Source organism: Zootoca vivipara, chromosome 1, assembly GCF_963506605.1.
Source record: "Zootoca vivipara chromosome 1, rZooViv1.1, whole genome shotgun sequence".
NCBI classification, from domain to species: domain Eukaryota; kingdom Metazoa; phylum Chordata; class Lepidosauria; order Squamata; family Lacertidae; genus Zootoca; species Zootoca vivipara.
Genome location: NC_083276.1, coordinates 126,870,920 through 126,890,625, shown reverse-complemented (window position 1 = coordinate 126,890,625; position 19,706 = coordinate 126,870,920). Strand labels below are relative to the sequence as shown.

Here is a 19,706-nt window from a genome sequence, read left to right as displayed (position 1 = left end):
ATCGTGGGATCCTTATCGATCGCTGGGGGGGGGGGAATGGGGAAGGAATGTTTTCCCCTCCCCACTCTCTATGTCGCATCATGTGGGCAGTAGTTTGGCACTTGCTGCAGTTGAATGAGGATACGATGATTGTCTATTTTGGTGCGTGTGTGTGTTTGATGTTGATTTTCCGGTTAGCGAAATATGGCATTTCCCCTTTTTAAAAAAGCTCAACAACTCTGGTCTCTCCTCCCTCCAAAAAGCTCAACAATTTTGGTCAGTCTTCCCCCCAAAAAACCTCAACAACCTCTCCTTCCACCCACCCATGCTCCTCCTTTCTCCAATGACAATGGGTAGATCACTGCCAGTTTTTTTATCCTGGGAGTAGATCGCAGTCTCTTGGGAGTTGGACGTGCCTGACATAGAAGAACTACTGAGAATTAGAGCAATCAATTCCCCCCCCTTCCTATTGTAATGTCACTGGGTTTTGCTCAAGAGGGTCCCTAACTCTGTGTGTGCATGCATTTCAGGGTAGCAGAATGGTTAGTGTTCCAAAAGGGATCCTAGCCTTTCTGCACAGAAGTGCAACTGTACATTGTTGGTAATGTTCTTCCAGGATGAAGGGCACACTGATAACAGGAAGGTATTTATTGGAAAACATGTAGCCTGGAGACCTGTGTAAAACCAACTCCTTAAGGACACTTCCTATGCAACCTTTTCCTAGATGCGAAAAACATCTATCATCTTTGGCAGACACTACCTTTTCCTTTCATGTCAAATTAGAGAATGTGCATTCGTCTCTGAGCTTCCCTGTGCCCTTAGATCTTATAGAAGTGCTTAGCTATGATCCCCTTCTCTTTCTACTGATATATGACACATTATTTTCCACGATGGCAACGAATCCACAGAACACCATCTCAAGAGAAGCGCACAGAAGCTCCAGTCTTACAGACATTTAGACATTTTTTATTTTATTTTATTTTGCCAAACCAAATTTGGCTCTATGTGGTCTATCCTATGTAGTTAAATAGCTTTGTTTGTTGTGACCTGGCTTTTTTTCTCTAAAGAAAAGAAAAGAAAGGTAGGTAACAAACTTTAAGGAAAGAATTAAGAGGCCTGTGTTGCAAATGCACATTCTTGGTATTGAGTTTAATTGCTCAATAAAGGAAACTAGCAATCAAAGTGGCCTTTTGTCAATAGCAAATGTGGTTCACTGTGGTTCTGTGGAGACAGTGCTGGGTTTGTAGAAGAAAGACTATCAGTTACAATCTGTCTGGGGGAAAAGCTTTCCTTCCCTGAAGGAGCACCATCTCTGTGTGCAAAATGATTCCAGCTTTAATCCCTGGCATCTAGATAAACCTCAGGCAATACTTCTATTAGAAACCTAAAAAGGTTAGTGCAGAGAACACTGAGTGTGAAGGACCAAGCATCTGAATATTTTCCTAACTCCTTGAGTCGGCGGTAATAAAGAAATAAATATCCATCTGGCATAATAGTAATTGACGGAGGGAGAAAAATGTATTTTACCTCAACATGGCACCCAGACCTTTCTTCTTTGTTTTCCTTTCTGGGTCTTCATTTTCTTCCTTCTTGTCCTTTTCTTTTGTTTTAGATTTGAGCTTCAGATTTGCTTTTTTATTCTTATCTTTCATTTTCTCTTTTGCCTTCTTGTGTTTCTTTGCCTTGGCTTCCACATCCTCTAACTCAACCTTCATGTGAAGGGCTGATTCAAAGTTATGAGCTTCCTGATCTGAGAGAGAGCTTTTATCAGACGGACCATCTGCAAGAGGAGAAAGATAATCAATAAGTACAAACAAGAGGTGTTTATGACGAACACATGGAAATTGCAGGGTTGCTGTCCATATGCAGTGTCCTATAATATATGCACACTGAATTAAAAGGGCTATCAAACATAGCCAGTTAATTTCAGCCAGACTTTGTTGCAAATTAAGAAAAGACTAATTATGCGTTCTTATTTCCTAGTTATTCCATTTGATAACAGGTAGATAGGGAAATACACTGTTAGTGTAGGCTTGTTGGCCCTTCTAAGTTTTAAAAATACAGTTGTACCTTGTTTTTCAAACAGCCTAGTTCTCAAATGTTTTGGCTCCCAAATGATCAAAGTCGAACATTCTTTTGGAAGCCAAACATCTGACGGGGCTTCTGCAGCTTCTGATTGGCTGTAGGAGCTTCCTGCAGCCAATCGGAAGCCACGCTGCGGTTTTTGAACGCTTTGGAAGTCGAATGAATGGACTTCCCGAATGGATTCCGTTCGACTTCCAAGGTACGACTGTACAGGTATACTCCCTTTTGGAACACCCACAGTCATGGATTATTTCAGTGACGGAGAGCGTAAGTGAACCTCAACATTTGTGAGTCCACATTTTGTGTATGTATATTTGGCAGCTTTTCAAAACTCCTGGTTGGGTATTGCAACGCACGGCTTTTCATCTGGCGGGCTGCGTCTCACAGCTATGTGGTCTAAGGCAGAAAGCACCTCCACCCCTTACTTATGTCTGTCCTGTTCCCCACAGGTGAAGAAAGGGAACAAAGGCAAACAAAGAAATATACATAAAAATCAAAAGTAAATGGGAACATGGGTAATTGGGAGGGGACACATACCTAAACGCTGTGGAAAGCCATCCATTCAGGTTGCGTAAGCTGCCTGGGACATATTGAGCTGCATGGGCCAGCTGAGGCTGAGGCAACAGGCACTCCCTAAATGACAGCCATAGCTCCAGATCTGCTATTTATTTATGAGGGTTCTTCACCATATGTACCAGGGTGGACCAAAGCAATGGAACTCTGTGGAGGCTGGTTCCCCTAGGACAGGTGGGGCACAGGTTGCCCACCCTAAACCCTCAAAGGATGCTTAGGATTACAGCCTCCAGGAACCTCCAGAGTAACATTTGTAGGACCCCCCCCCAATGTGTTGTTAGTCACCTGCAAACCTGTCCTAACCCTTGCACTTCGCTACTCTCACGGGTGGAATCTACTTTCCCTACAGTGGAAAGGGCAACTCCATTTCACAGGCTCCACAGCCTGTGGAACCAACTGAACTAAACCAGGCAAAGTCTCCAAAAAATGGAGAAGGGAAGGAAAGATGGAGAAAGAGAAGGTGGTGACCCCCCCTGCAGACCTTCTTCCCGGGAAAGGTGCCGGAAGGGTGTGTCCTGGCCTGCATCTTCACCAGGCGACTCTCTTCCCACAGCAATAGCATGATATGATGGCCTCTGCTGAGGAATTGCCCCCCTCCCCAATTCTACACAGAGGCAGGAATGGCAAGGCACCATCCACCATCATTGGTCAAGTCACAGCATTTGAATAGCTCTTGGTGGCTGCTGATTGGCTGCAAGTCAGCAGCAAGCTCCTCCCTCTCAGCCTCCCGCATTCTGGTCCATGTTCTGCCTCTGCTTTAGCCTATGCCATAGTGCAGGGGTTCCCAACAAAATTTTCTCGAGGACCCCTCATCGAGCCGCTATTGTGACAAGGACCCCCATTAATTCCTAATCCTAAAATTAAAAAGTGAGAGCCAAATTAAGAGTCTTTTTATATTTTATATTTATACGTTTTTTACAGTTACAACAGAGTACTCCATCAGTATACAGTTAGTTTTAATTTTCAGTTCTTATGAGATGAACCACTTTTTAACCAACGGTCCATTTTTAACTACGCAAACTGTAGCTTCCGCGAAAAACAACACTTTGTTTACAAACACTACTGTTTTGCAAAGAGGCAGTGCGCGTCAGGGAGGAGGGAGGGGAATGGAGAAGACAGGGTACCTGCGCAGTAGCGCACAAATGAAGCCGACGCGCGCAAAGCATCTTGGGGAGGTGAGAGTTAGTAGAATGCGTGCACTGCCTCATTGCAAAACAGTAGTGTTTGTAAAGCGCCACCTAACGGCATACAGCAGAACTACTGCCTCTATCTAATTCTAGTTTTGCGCTAGACTCTGCTCATGCAGGAAGCGGCCAAAACAAAAAATCTGTTATCATACGAAATATATTTAATATATTTTTTAGCATCTTGCGGACCCCTCTGCATAGCTCGCGGACCCCTGGGGGTCCCCGGACCACCTGTTGGGAACCACTGCCATAGTGAGATGAATTCCTGTTGCCGGATGAGCAGCAGTGGAAATTGAGGGCTGGCTGGAGGAGCGTTACTTGTTGCAGACCTCTTGGGATGATTCTTTAGCTCCCCAGGAGTCCGGGGCCCACAGGTTGGAAACTACTGACCTAAATGATCTTTTCCATGATTTTGTCAGCTTAGTCAGGACCCACAAGAATGTATACTGAATTCAGGCTTTCATTCAAAGCTCTTAAGCATTTCAGCTCAAACCGGGAGAAAATGGAAACTTTCCGAAGCAGAAAATAGAAGTAAAGAATACCTTCTGCCATATCTTCAGGTCCATCATAAGATTTGTCAATAGCAGCTCGGAAACTCTCATTGCACCCTCTGCCACGGACCATGTGAGGTCTGGGCCTATAGAAAGGAAGCTCGTTCTTTTTCACTTCAGCAACAGCAGTCTGAAGACTCTCTAGAGAGCTTGACTTCTTTAAACCCAGGGTGGGACCAATGTCCTTTCCAGAAGACACTGAAGAAAGAGAGCGAGAAATATTTGACTACTCGGTACACTTTTTAAACCTTAGATTTTCCAGCTACACAACTGGAAGTCACTTCTTGTACTCTAAACTAATCAGGGCTTTTAAATCGAATACATTAGGTTTGTAAAAAAAACAAACCCAAAAAACGTATGTAACTCAAACACAGTACTAGTATTCTGAACCCTCCAGAGAATCAATCCAAAGGAGTAGGGGATAAAAGGAGCTATTTTGCTAAGATGAATGAATACGGATTTTACAAAGGAAGTCACTCTCCTGTTATAATCCCAGAAATCCTAACTTCATCAGCCCATTACACTGAGATTTGTATGCAATCCCCTTTTACTGCTCAGCCTTTCCCTTTAAGAAAAAGTTCACATTAATTCCTTTCCGTTAGGTAATTTACACCCTCCATTTTTGGCACAGAGGCAGGTCAGTCATAAAGCAAGTTGGCATTCTCATATCCAGAAGCCTCAGTGTTGGCTTGTTTGAGCCACCGAGGGGAACTGCGGTGTCTCTCAAGACTAAACTAGACTCCCCCGGAAGAGTGGGAGAGAGAGAAGATTAAATAGACTGGATCGAATCAAAGCACAAGTTGCCAGATAAAAAGAACTAGATATGTAAGAGAAGCTACGGAGCAGGTCTACACAACATTAACTAAGGGAAGGTAACAGCACATGAGCAAAGTGATGGGGAAATTCTCAAAAAGGTGCTTTAAAGCAGTTTATTATTGAGCCCCATCATGTTTTAAGTCCAGTGACTCTTTGCCGAGGCAGGCCAAGTTCCTTAAGCCAGCTAAAGCATCTCTGCCTGCTTACAGCGAAAGCAGGAGTGGGGAGCTGCCAGCCCACAAAGCCCTGCCAGCCCTGGCCCAAATTTGTGGTGGTGGTGATGCCCCAAAAGAAGCACACAGAGGCAATTTTCATCCTCATTGCATCAATTTTCATCCTTAGGCGTTTAACCTTTCTACCCAGCCCAGCGCTCAGTGGTGTGGGGTGTGAGGCACAGGGGCAGTTTCCCCGGGTGCAAAATTGTTATGGGTTCTGTAAGGGGAAGAGAGTATAGAGTACCTCCCCCTCTCATCAGAAGTAGCTCCTCCCCAAGCAGCGAGGAAAGCGCGAGCTCTGGAGAGGCTAGTCAGGAAACGGAGAGAGAGAGTGCCAGGTCTCTAACAGCATGGGAGAGACCCTGCTCCACAAGCGGAAGAGAGAAGAGGGGAAAGGGAAAGGGAAAGCACGGAGCGTAGACCTTTCCCCCCGGTTCCGGAATTACGGAGGAGAAGAAAGGGGAGTAGATTCACTGTCCCGCGACTCTTATGTTGGAGGAAGTCGCGCAGGGGGGCAGTGCCTGATTCTGCATCGGAATGAGAAGACATGTTTCCAACACCCCGTTACACTGTAAATAGAGTGCACCAATAAAGACTGTTAAAAGACAGGTATGTGGAGAGTCGTTACTCTAGAGTAGCCGCAACAACCCCTGACAGGTTCCAAATTTCAACACCCAATGTTGCCTCAGTACACCTGCACACTTCCGTCACCGGGATCCGATGATAACGGCTTCTCCATGCAAACCAGGAAGTGACCTCTCCAGACAACGGAACAATTTTTCTTATCTCTGCGGCTGCGATCACCTGGGTGACGCGGACGCTGTTAGGCAGTTGAATGCACATGTGTACTCAGTCTGTTTCCCACCCTTTGTGCGGCCCCAGGCACTGACAACCCATGCTACGGCACTGCCAATGCTACAATGGAAATGAAAACCACCCTCTAACCTTCAGATCAAGACTTGAAACAAATGTCCCTTTGTGTGTACCTCTGTACTGGCTGCTAACAAAAAAAGAATTCTGGGAATGTATACTGGTAATTATTTCTCAAAAGTAATGTTTTCTTTTTAGCGTATGGATGAAAATTAGCAAACCTGTGAATCCTTGCAAAGTTTTTTAATAACTCAGCTCTAAGCTATGCCTGCCAAACATGGTGCTATGCTATCAAATTATCAGCATGGTCTCCATGAATTAAACATAAATATTTCTAGCAAGATACTGATTATTACGCATTTCATTGCACTTTATGAGACAGCATTTTTTTTAAAATAAATTAATAAAGAGGAAGCAGTAGGTATTCTTTCTTCCCTGCCAGTTCCTTCCTTTTGCACAAGAGCTGCATAGCCCACAGTGGAACTACAGCCAGAACCCGTTTTGTAGGAATTTCTTGCTTCTGTAGTGGTTGTTCATGAGTGGTGATTTGCCGAGAACACTTTCACACAAAAGGGACTGCTTTGATTGCTCATCCAGACAACTTCGTAATTACTGTCATACTCTCAGACCACAGAAATCCCTACTATTTTCTGAAGAGGAAGAATGAAGAGTAGCAAAACTTGCATAGGTGTAGATGCCTTTAGAACAGACATCCCCAAACTGCGGCCCTCCAGATGTTTTGGCCTACAACTCCCATGATCCCTAGCTAACAGGACCAGTGGTCGGGGATGATGGGAATTGTAGTCCAAAACATCTGGAGGGCCGAAGTTTGGGGATGCCTGCTTTAGAACTACTTTTTCACCCTTCCTCAAGGGAGGGATTTGACCTGGGCAGAGAGAGTATGGGGCAGGTGAACAAAACACAGCTTAGTACACACTTACTATAACCACTTGCAGTGGTCACTATTTTAGCACAATATTTGCATTTTTAAATTAACCTTTTAATTAGTGCTCAACCACGTTTCAGCTACACACACACACAAACACACACACATCCTGCTAGAGAAGAAGAAGAAGAAGAAGAAGAAGAAGAAGAAGAAGAAGAAGAAGAAGAAGAAGAAGAAGAAGAAGAAGAAGAAGAAGAAGAAGAGGTAGTAGTGGCTGGGGGGAAAGTCCTCTACCCCACTCTGTCATTTAAAACATACAAATAATTTGTGCTATAGTGTTATACTGTATATGGAACAAATGATAATGATACAAATGGTGATTGATAAAATGGAAGGAAGCACAACAGGTACAAGTTTAGCTTCAAATGGCTGCTTGTGTGAATTGAACCTGCATCAAGCAATACCGGTGTGTGTGTGTGTGTGTGTGTGTGTGTGTGTGTGTGTGTGTGTGTAGATTATCTAAAATAAAAGTGATTAACTGAACCAGGAAAGGGAGGGGTGCGTAAGCATTGCCACCAAATGATGAAAGATCAGCAACACACAAAGCAATTTAGCATTGCTGTTCCCTGAGGAATATGACATCTAGTGTACAATGGTGTAGGGGAGAGAGGGAGAGAGGGAGAGAGGAACCAGTTTAAAGGGGAACCTGGTTGCTAGGTCACAAAGTGCAAGCTTCCTTTGTTCATTAATTGCCATTGTGGAGACTACCATTATTGCCAAATTAGCAACTGCTGAAATGGATTTTGAGCACTGCCTTGCTTGCAACATAAAGGTGCTTGAAATTATTCAAGGCATAAGCATCAGTGAGAAGTAGAGCAGGGCACATTTGAGGCTTGGAAGGAACAGCAGAAAAGAGGGGCATAATCACTGGAGAAGAAACAGATAAAGTAAAAGCTTTTCTGATCAGCAGAGGAAAAAGCCAGGCTGCTTTTCAGCGAGAAAACAGCTTTGATTGCTAGCTTTCGACAGGAAAATCACTGCACAGCTCAAAATATAAGATTCTCTTGCAGGGCTTAATCGGAGCTGGGACTGAGCCTCAATATCTGCTTTCAGTGTTCATGCTCATCTTTGAGAGAGATTTTTTTTAGATATATAAGGATAATAAGGAGAGTGTCTCTGAGCATGTGCAATGTCTTTTTTCCAGAATGTAACATTATTATTTGGACAAAAGTAAACTAGCGTGATTGATAAGACGAATGAAATACCACTGAAAACACTACTTGTGTACACAGCGTCTGTGGCCATGTGTGCTTAAGATAATGAGAGGAAGGAGAAAGGAATTATTCTCCTTACAGGTCCTGCTAGCTAGGGATGATGGGAATTGTAGTCCAGAAACAGCTGGAGAGCCGTTTGGGAAACTCTGATATAGAACATTGGCACTTCGATGTTCCAGAAACCTTCTTGGATCCACCCCAAGCTATCTCATTGGAAGGAACCTGAGATGTGTTCAGAGTCGGGTATTTAAGCAAAGACATGCTGTTTCATTGTGTACATCTAGGAGGACCCAGCCGAAACCATGTTTTTACTACCAACTTAAAGACGCTGATAAATGTTTTAAAAGCCCTATGCTGTTCCCAACTCCATGTAGAGTATCAGTTTTGGGCTTTGGGGTGATGCATGGTCTCATCTCTCAGTAGTGATGGTAGTGAGAGCTGGACCATAAAGAAGGCTGATCGCCGAAGAATGGGTGCTTTTGAATTATGGTGCTGGAGGAGACTCTTGAGAGTCCCATGGACTGCAAGAAGGTCAAATCTATCTATTCTTAAGGAAATCAGCCCTGAGTGCTCCCTGGAAGGACAGATCCTGAAGCTGAGGCTCCAATACTTTGGCCACCTCATGAGAAGAGAAGACCCTGGTGTTGGGAAAGATGGAGGGCACAAGGAGAAGGGGACGACAGAGGACGACAGAGGACGGTTAGACAGTGTTCTCGAAGATACCAACATGAGTCTGACCAAACTGCGGGAGGCAGTGGAAGACAGGAGTGCCTGGCGTGCTATGGTCCATGGGGTCACGAAGAGTCGGACACGACTAAACGACTAAACAACAACAACATGGTCTCATCTGAAGGCACATGTAGCTCCCACCTTGGTGAAGCTAAGCAGGCCTGAGGCTTGTCTTAGCCTGGGTGGTGGTCAGCTGGGACTCTCATGTATGCTGCCTTGAGTTCCAAGGCTGAAGAACAGTGGGATATAAATTTGGGGAAATAAACAAATAATGCAGCCATCACAGTACATGAAGCAAGGGGCATGGTTCTGCTCAGTTTGTCCTTTCATGTGAATGGATCTTTCCCTGATCAATCTGGTTGGTGGTGTAAACGCTTTGCAAACGCTTTGGCACTACGGAATGGGTTAAATTAAGACTAATGGAGAGCAAATGTGAAATATCTTCCATCTATCAAGTCAAGTTTCAACTTGTGAAGGCAAAACAAAGACATGTGGCATTAAAATGTGGCATATAGATGGATGCCATGTGTTCACAGTGACACTTGGGAGACATTTTATATTCCTATAAAACAAATGCAATTTTTGCCTTTGAAAATATAACTCAAGGATAATTATTTATTTATTGAATTTATCATTCTTGATGCACTAATACAGTATGGGCAGATGGCTGTGATCAGGGATCCCTGGTTCTATTATCAATTCTGCCTGACACATCCTTGGGTTTCACAGCTAGCTCAGACAGGTTACAAATAGGATGGAACAACTCAATGTAATTGCCGCAGAAATGCAGGAGGGCCACTCGGTTGACACAGCCAGAAAACACGCCACATGCTGTCCAGCCACCACATCCTATATGTTGAATCTAGAGATACAAAACCCACGAACTGAATACGCCTCATTCTCACGAGCACTGGCAAAGATTTGTGAACTTGAAAAACACCTAGGGATGGTGTTAAATCAGGCATCCCCAAACTTCAGCCCTCCAGATGTTTAGGACTACAATTCCCATCATCCCTGACCACTGGTCCCGTTAGCTAGGGATCATGGGAGTTGTAGGCCAAAACATCTGGAGGGCCGCAGTTTGGGGATGCCTGTGTTAAATGCTTGTCCTCATAAGAGTAGGCCCATGAAAGTCAATAGACATGATTAACCGAGATGCATCAATTTCTCTGGGTCTACTCTGAGTAGCACTTAGCTGAAAATAACCCCATGAACGTGCTTGTTATTACTATTGTTATTTGAAGCTTAGAGTAATTTTGGTTTGATGTCAGAAAACACGCGTTTGCAGCATATTTTCATTAGTTTAGAAGTGTTCGTTTTTGCCTAAAAGAGAGGAATTCATTTTAGCAATTAGGACCTTCTTTCTGTTTTTAGCGTTTCAAACCACCCTTCCTTCGTACTCTTCCTTCGTACTTTTTCAAAGGAGAGGAGAGGAGAGGAAAGCATCACAGTTACAGTACAAGTAAACTCAGTCAAGCACTTCATTAGATCATTTAAGCTCCTGTTAATGCACCTAAAATTAGAGAACAAGTTGAAGTCTTAAGTTCAGTTTATGGCCTAACAGCATTTTATAGGGATCCTGTCAAAATACGGAGTGAAGTGGCAAAGATTAACTATACGTTCTAAGCACTTGAAATGAAACTGATATTCCCCCTGTCACTTCCTTCAGTTCTGCCATTTAAAAATAACTATCCTCATTTATTTTATTTTATTTTTAAACCTCACTGAGGATTCTCTTTGGTAGAGTAATAGTTGAACATTTAGTTGCCCTTTTCCTCAGGCTATATAATCATTTAAACTGACTTTTTGTTGTTGTTTGCAACACTGGAAATTTCCTAAATTAAACCTTCAAATGTGCAGCTATTTTGGAATAGAAATTAAAATACTGAGGCCCTGAACATCACTTAAATGTGTTGACCGGCTATTACGTGTAAGCAAATCCAAAGGAAAAATTCAAAGGAAAAGAAAATCTGAAACAACCATACTATATTATTGTGTACGTATGTAGCTGCTATATATTTTGGGAAATGGTTTGTCTGTCTATTTTCTATACCTCTGAATGCCTCTTGAGATATTGTTGCCAAACTTGACATGAGGGTTCCTGAGGCAGAGGTGGCAGAATATGTTGCCATTTGGACATCAAGAGCCATTTTTAATTAAGCTGGTGGAGCAAAATATAACTTACCTGTGGCTTTGCCCATTTTTTGGCATAGGTTCAGCAGCCTCTGAAGTTGTCATCACCAAACTCAGTATGAGAGCTTGTGGTGTGTGTGTGTGTGTGTGGTGGACTTTGTCAACATTTGTCGGACCAAAATGTGACTTGGATGCCATTTGTACACTTGCATAATTACATACAATGAAATGAAGAGAGAGAGAGAGAGAGAGAGAGAGAGAGAGAGAGAGAGAGAGAGAAAGAAAGAAAGAAAGAAAAGAAAGAAACATTTATGGGAACCTAGCATCATTACTTATTTTAGATTTGTGTGGGAAGATTGAATATTCCTCTATCTAGTAGCAATCTAGTAGCAGATTCTTCTCTTTCCTCACTTCCTCCTCTGCACACATTCCAGCTTGTCAACATCCTTCTTAAATTGTGGTGCCCAGAACTGGACACAGCACTCCAGGTAGAGTCTGACCAAGGCGGAATAGAGTAATACTATTACTTTCCTTTATCAGAACACTATCCTTCTGTTGATGCAGCCTAGAATTGTTGTTGTTTAGTCGTTTAGTTGTGTCCGACTCTTCATGACCCCATGGACCATTGCACGATGCAGCCTAGAATAGCATAAGCTTATTTTGCTGCTACATCTCACTGTTGCTAATGTTAAGCTAGTGGTCTACTGTGACTGCTAGGTCCCTTTTCACATATATGCTACTGGCAATCTAGGTATTCCTCCTGTAATATTTGTGAGGCTGGTTCTTCCTGCCGAAGTGTAGAACCTTACATTTGTCCCTATTGAAATCCATTTTGTTAGTTTTGGACCAGTTCTCCAATCTGTTGTGGTCATCCTTGAATTCCGATTCTGTCTTCTGCAGCTTTAGCTACCCCTCTCAGTTTGGTGTCATCTGCAAATTTGATGAGCCCTCAATTCCTTCGCCCAAGTCATTTATGAAGATGTTGAACAACAGCCGGCCCAGGACAGAACCCTGCAACATCTCACTTGTCACTTTTCCCCCAGAATGACTGGAACTATTAAGGAGTACTCGTTGGGTTCACTCAGCTAACCAGCTACAAATCCAGCTATCTCATCCACATTTTACCAAGTTCTCTGCAATAATATGATGGGGGACTTGGTCAAAAGCCTTACTGAAATCAAGGTATATTATGTCCACAGCTTTCCTCTGATCCACCAAGCTTGTAACTCTATCCAAAAAAGAAATGAAATTTGTCTGGCATGATTTGTTTTTGAAAAACTCATGCTGGGCCTTCGTTATCACAGCATCCTTTCTAAGTGCTCACAGACCAACTGTTGAATTATCTGTTCTAGTACCTTTCCTAAGTTTGGCTTGGAAGTCTACAACAGACACTCATGGCTGTTGGCAAGGTCATGGCTGTTTCCCTCTCCTACCATTTTTACCCATAAACTATCCATCTGCCTTCCATGTTCCAGGTGATTGATCTCTTCGCAAGTGTACACAGCCTTTACATATGATGCTACTCCTCTCCTTTCCTGGAAGACGAACATAGCATAGGTGTCACAGGTCCCTCGCCTCCAATGTCTCTTGGTCCCACGTACATCGAGAAGCAGAACTCCAGGCCTCCCTCTCAAAATGCCCTCGGAAATGCCTCTGTTTACAAGTTCTTGCCACGAGCTCCTGGTTAGAAGCTCCCAGAAGCTGCAATCAGCTGAATTGCTGCTGGCTGCTAACTGCTCTCCCAACCCACTTCCTTGTTTATTTACACATCTGTACTACCTGAGCCTGTGATGGAGGGCTCCACAGCATTATCACCCCAAGAGGGTCTTGCTGCTCTCATAGCCACAGCCTTGGATTTCAGCAGAAATCTGGCAGAGCTCTGTCTCCCAACTGCCCAGCCTGCAGGAGGAGGACCAGAATATCAGAAGGGCAGATAACACTACCTGAAACATAAGGCCAGTAGGCAGCCAAAGTGGTGGGGTTAATGACTGAGAAACTAAACAGAGCCAGAAAATTAGCAAGTGCTTCAAATGCTGACATTTTAATTTATCTTATAGGGTAATTTCTTTGTGTACTCTAGCTAGGAAAAGGTGCTTCTGGGAGTCAGTTCAGAGGAACAAAATTTGTGTAAGACAGGTTATTCAACTATCTAAATGTTAAAGGGATATAATGAGATTACAGCCATTTTAGAAGAGAAAATGGTTTCATTTTTTTTTAAAAAAAAGTAGTGTGTTTGCCAAACTAGACATATATATAAAGCAGCTTGTAGTCAGAGGTAGTCTATTTTCTTTTTTTCTTGCGTGTAGAGGACCCCACAGCCACCCTCAAATAAAGATGCAAATCCCACAGAATTTTTGTTTAAGGTTTTTGGCATAAATTTTGGCCACAACTTTACTGATTGCAGAATGTGAGTGGTTGCTTAGGCATTGGTTCGCGACTATCTGTTCCCGCCTAGAGGTAGGAACAGAACTGACATCTGCAAGCCTGCGAAAGTCAGTAAGGGAAAACATTTTTGGGGAGAGCATAGAGCTGGGCGCCATGCTCTCACCTCTCCCCAAATGCTCCCAGGGGCTCTTGTGTGGCCCTAACCCCTAGACAGGGGTTCGGACAAGAGCATGGCGAGCCCCTGGATTCCTTTAATGGAATACCCTTGCAGCAGCAGCGCTGGAGGGGCCGGCACAGTCAACCATACCCCCTCCACCAACCAAATTAACCAATGCCTAACCGCAACCTTACAAGTTGTGACAATTTGCTACGCAGTAGGCAAAACCCTATCAATTCCTACGGAAATCAGCCCTGAGTGCTCACTGGAAGGACAGATCCTGAAGCTGAGGCTCCAAATGAGGCCACCACATGAGAAGAGAAGACTCCCTGGAAAAGAGCCTGATGTTGGGAAAGACGGAGGGCACTAGGAGAAGGGGACGACAGAGGACGAGATGGTTGGACAGTGTTCTCGAAGCTACGAACATGAGTTTGACCAAACTGCGGGAGGCAGTGCAAAACAGGAGTGCCTGGCGTGCTCTGGTCCATGGGGTCACAAAGAGTCGGACACGACTAAACAACAACAACAGCAAGGCGAAAACCAAATGGCACCAGCCAATCAGCCAAATAGACAAAATTCCTACCAGGCCCCTGCCCCAAAGCAGATGACCCAATGACAGGCATAGCAAGGTCAATGCGAACAGCCCTAGATATAGGGAAGGTGGGCGGGTGATCTGATGTGTGCAGCGAAAAGAGGAAGCTTAACGCTGCGTGCAGGGAATAAACAGCCCCTCAACAGTCACTCATAAAATTGCTGCACCAAATTCTCCCCAGCGACTGAGGGGTACCCAATCAGATTCGTGGCCAACTATACTAACCCGCCCAGAAACAGAGGGAGGTCTTGGTTGCCCCCACCGCAACACGTGCTCTCCATGATGGAGAACACGCTTTCTCAAAACAGCATGAAGCTGAAGGGAACTAAACTAAACTTGAAATCCATTTTGTGATTTCTGGCCCAGTTCTCCAATCTGTTAAAGGTCATCTTGAATCCCAATTCTGTCTTCTACTCCTGCCAGTTTGATGTCATCTGCAAATTTGATGAGTATCCCCTCAATTCCTTTACCCAAGTTGTTATGCTCTCCCTAGTCATAGGGAGAAACCAGTAGAATACTCACACTTTGAAGCAATATTAGCTATATATTAGAAATGAACACAATGTTTTGTAAAATCTTTTCAAGACTGTGCCTCCTCCTCTTCTGTTCCACCCCGTCAATTACTCATCTACATTTTCAGGCACGATCTCTACAGAGATACTAAAAGTTATCTTCAACGGAGGGAATTTCAATATTCATCATACTGTTTAATTTGAGCTCTTCAGCTGAATAGCTATCAGGAGCACTCCTAATGTTGTGGCCTTTTCAACACTGGCTCATTTAGAAAACATGGAGAGAATTATGAGGGGCTTGATAAAAGCAAAGAAATATGCTAAACCTCTTATACTCAGAAATTAGCGATAACGATTATCTTTTAGTTAGTCTTTTGCCGTAAGCAAAGGCTCCTAAATTGGAAAGAGAACTAAAAGGTGTCTGGGTAATCTTATGGTTGCGATAAATAAATAAATCACAAGAATCAAAATTCACAAAATGGGGAGAACTTCTTTGATTAAAACCTCTCATTACAGATCTGAGATTTATTAATATTTAAATTGTTCCTACCACCTGCCTACATATAATGGCTACATTTCAGTTTCTAATTTCATTCATGAATAGCGATTACTTGTGACCGTGAAAGGCCAGTAAAACTCCTCTCTACTCAGCTGAGAACCCAGAGAAGAAATGTACTGATGGCCTCCATGTTCTCCCACCAATTATTGGTAGATTCTTTTTATAGCACTTGAAATATTTCAACAATTGCAATTGTCTGTCACCAAACAATTGCTAATGACATTCAAACTGCAACTGTGTTAAAAGTGCAAGAAAATAACTACATTCAAACTAAAGCCAGGGTAAAATGTGTTCGCATTCTTCAGCTTTCTGCTAAATAAGCACACACGTTAGCTTCCACCACAAGTCATTGGAAAAAAATGCTTTTTAGATATTTCTCGTAACTTATGAAATTGTGGAAGCTTGTAGAGCGTTCTCACACCATTTCTCGATGCTTGTATACATGCCACAAAACTGAAAATATCGTGGATCCATTTTGGGCATTTGAGTATGTTATTCTGGAATACTAGCTGAATGATGACACTGTGTGGCAACATGCCAAAAAATTCAACCCAAACCCAGCAACTATTCCACTATAAATGGCAAGTGCGGAAAGGCCCTTAATGATATTTCCGATAGCAGCAATTCCTGCCCAAGTCTCCCCACGAAGTCTTTTCGTCAAAGCACTGTTTCTCTGAAGTTTCAAACAGGGGACTGAACAGTTTCAGCATTTGGCTTCTGAATTCTGCCATTTCTAAAGGCTGGATTGAAAACAACAACTTGCTAACCCATATCTAATGGATAATCACAGTTGTTACAATGGTACAGGAAACGGCTGTTTAACACACGTCCAAAAGACACTGTGCCAAACCCGGAAGCGACTGAAAACATCACTAAACATGGCACCCCAAAGGGCAGAACTGGGATGGAGCAGAATGGGGCATGTTTATTATATGTGCTCTGCCAACGCATGCGTGGGCTGGGAATGCCCCCCCCCCCGGCAACATGGTTGTTGACTGTATTTAGAAACTAGGAAACAGGGCTAGAGCTGCTTTGACAGTAAAATACAACAAGGCCAACTTCCTACATTTTAGACTGGCCAAGGGAATACCTGTTATGTGAGGCAAGTCACACCTTTCTCTACTACTGAACTATGCCAAAGATGCTAAAAACTCAGATTAAATCGAGCACCCCAAAACTCGGCCCTCCAGATGTTTTAGGACTACAACTCCCATCATATTTGGGCTAACAGGACCAGTGGTCAGGGATGATGGGGATTGTAGTCCCAAAACATATGGAGGGCTGAGTTTGGGGATGCCGGGATTAAATCTTACAGACTTTAGATACTTTTGAATAATATTTTTGATTGACTTGGGGACTTATAGATAGGCTTGCATGCAACTTGTGACCATACCAATTTAAGCAAGGATTAACTTTTTAGGTACAGTACTGGAACAACCATTTAAACATTATTTCCAATTTCAGTATTCCTGTTTTTTTGTTTTGTTTTATTGAGCTATTTGTTGGGCTATGGAAATCTGCTCTCGCTAAATCCATTATTTAACACACAACTGATTTAAGTTCAAATGTGCTCTGCCAATTTTCACAGAAAATCGAACTTTTCAAACCACACATGAATGGCTGGGGGAAAAAGCCTGCATGGGGCTCTATTTGGAGGAATTATTAAATAATAATAATAATAATAATAATAATAATAATAATAATAATAATAATTTATACCCCGCCCATCTGGCCGGGTTCCCCCAGCCACTCTGGGCGGCTTCCAACAAAACACTAAAATACAGAGATTATCACAATGTGGAAAATTAATGTAAAGGGGGAAGAGATGAGGTTACGTGAAGATTCCGTTTTCATGTTTGAAGCCGCACTTTGAAAAACAACAACACCCAACACAATTTTGCCACTCAGTTGGAACTGTTAAGGCTAGAAGCATAAAGCAGAACTAGCCAAATCAAATTAGAAGGGAATCTTTTGTACACCTGCCGACTCTCAGTCCGATTTAGATGTGTGCAGTCCAATTGCACACTTGAGATGTTTACGAGCTCACTTTATTAGACCTCTTCCTGCAGCTGCCGAACATTTACTCTCATTTAAGAAGCTCTAAATATTGTTGCCGTGGGCGACACAAGAACATAGAACTGGGCAAGACTCCACTAATAAAAAGGCTTTCACGGGATTTCAGCCCTTGCTCACAAGTAAAGTTACGGCTCACGAGTAATTTACGGCTTTCAAAATACTGGATCTGGGAGAGGTCAGGTTATATTGCTCCCAGTAATAAAAGAAATCAATATGGCAGCGCATCTGAGGAAGCCGGAAAACTAAATAAACACTTCATCCAAATCCACTTGGACCTGAATTAAGAGAACATAAAGTACCTGTGTTTATTTTCCTTGCTCTTTATCATTCGGATAGTTTGCATAGCCTGAATCCCCACAGTCTGACGCCAGGTGAGACACTAATATTTGCCAGTCAAGGGACAATTAAACTAGATGTCAGAGCCAAGCCTTTAACGTTGTCAAGAGATCAGCTTGTACATGAGTATGTTGCAAACACACCCAAGACTCAATAGAGTTCATTAACTCTATTGATTCATAAAGAACGGTGGTTGGGAACCATCAAAACACTTCCCTTAGTAGTTCATTCTCATAACTTGAAATCATGTGGTAGGTCAGATCAGTTTTCCTAATCACATTAACTGCTACACTATTTTCACCCCAAAAAAGAGGCAACACGTCGACCAATTCCACGGGCGAAATATATCTGTTTTTATCTTTGTAAACTATAACAACATGCGAGACAGTGATCCAAGGTAATCATGCTGGCCATTGGCCTTAATATAATGTATGACATAATTAATGATATATATTTATTTGATTTATGTTTTGTAGTATTATTACCTTGGATCACTGTCTCGCATGTTGTTATAGTTTACAAAGAAAAAAACCAGATATATTTCGCACGTGGAATTGGTCGACGTGTTGCCTCTTTTTTTGTATTTTGACTCAAGTCTACAACACAGGGGTTGTTTCATTAACACTATTTTCACCCATCTAAAACTGAGAATAAGGGTTACTACGTATGACCAGGGCCGGATTTAGGTTTGATGAGGCCTTAAGCTACTGAAGGTAATGAGGCCCTTTATATGTCTAGCTCCCCTTTGTCAACAACAAATTGTCACTGTTTCTTGTGTTGAATATATGCTATGTGGTAATTTACGGATTTGATAGGTATCTAAAGCCATTTGCACATGTTGCCATGCAACCAGTCCATACAGAATGTTGGCACCCTATATATAAAGGTAAAGGTAAAGGGACCCCTGACCGTTAGGTCCAGTCACGGGCAACTCTGGGGTTGCGCGCTCATCTCGCTCTAGAGGCTGAGGGAGCTGGCGTTTGTCCGCAGACAGCTTCCAGGTCATGTGGCCAGCATGACTAAGCTGCTTCTGGCGAACCAGAGCAGCACATGGAAACACCGTTTACCTTCCCACCAGAGCGGTACCTATTTATCTACTGGTGTGCTTTCGAACTGCTAGGTTGGCAGGCTCTGGGACTGAACAATGGCAGCTCCCGCCGTCACGGGGATTCGAACTGCCGACCTTCTGATCGGCAAGCCCTAGGCTCTGTGGTTTAGACCACAGCGCCACCCGCGTCCCTTACCCTATATATATAGAAATGAGCAAACTAGTGATATTTTAGGGAGCAGGCTAGCAGCCGGGCACATTACTTACATCATAGGAGCCTACACAACACAAAACACTGTTGCGTATGTAGGTTTTATTTATATCTTATATTTTGGAAATGTACATCCAGGTTTTTTTCCTTTAAATTTTTTGGGGGTCCCCAAGAGAGTGGGGCCCTAAGCTATAGCTTGTTTAGCTTATATGTAAATCCGGCACTGCGCATGACCATGCCTTCCACACACGCACTAAGATGACACGGCAAGAAGATTTTGAGGAAGAAGGCAAAAGAAGGGCTGACTTTGCAAATGAAGTTCACCTCTCATCAGATTTATACAGATTTATACAGAGACAAAGCTACCTATCCTGGATCCAGACTAAGTTAAGGAAACCAAGAAATTTTCGGTGATGTTACGAACACTCAACGCCAGCCACAAACACTTTTACTGAAAATGATCAGAACGATTACAAGACAGCAGATAAAAATTTAAGAGGAAGCATGTGTGGATATTTTTACGCCGCCTACT

The 19,706-nt window shown here is 43.1% G+C and overlaps 1 protein-coding gene across 2 annotated transcripts in view; it reads right to left on the bottom strand.

Moving 5' to 3' along the window:
• The window catches only part of PARD3B (par-3 family cell polarity regulator beta), a 539,269-nt gene that overhangs the window by 250,266 nt on the left and 269,297 nt on the right, over nt 1-19,706 (bottom strand). For both annotated transcript variants that reach the window (XM_060281957.1, XM_060281959.1), the window contains exons 17-18: nt 4,367-4,573; nt 1,507-1,759 (exon numbers count right to left, since the gene is read on the bottom strand). In XM_060281957.1, coding sequence (XP_060137940.1) covers nt 1,507-1,759; nt 4,367-4,573 — 460 coding nt within the window. The remainder of the gene's footprint in view (nt 1-1,506; nt 1,760-4,366; nt 4,574-19,706) is intronic.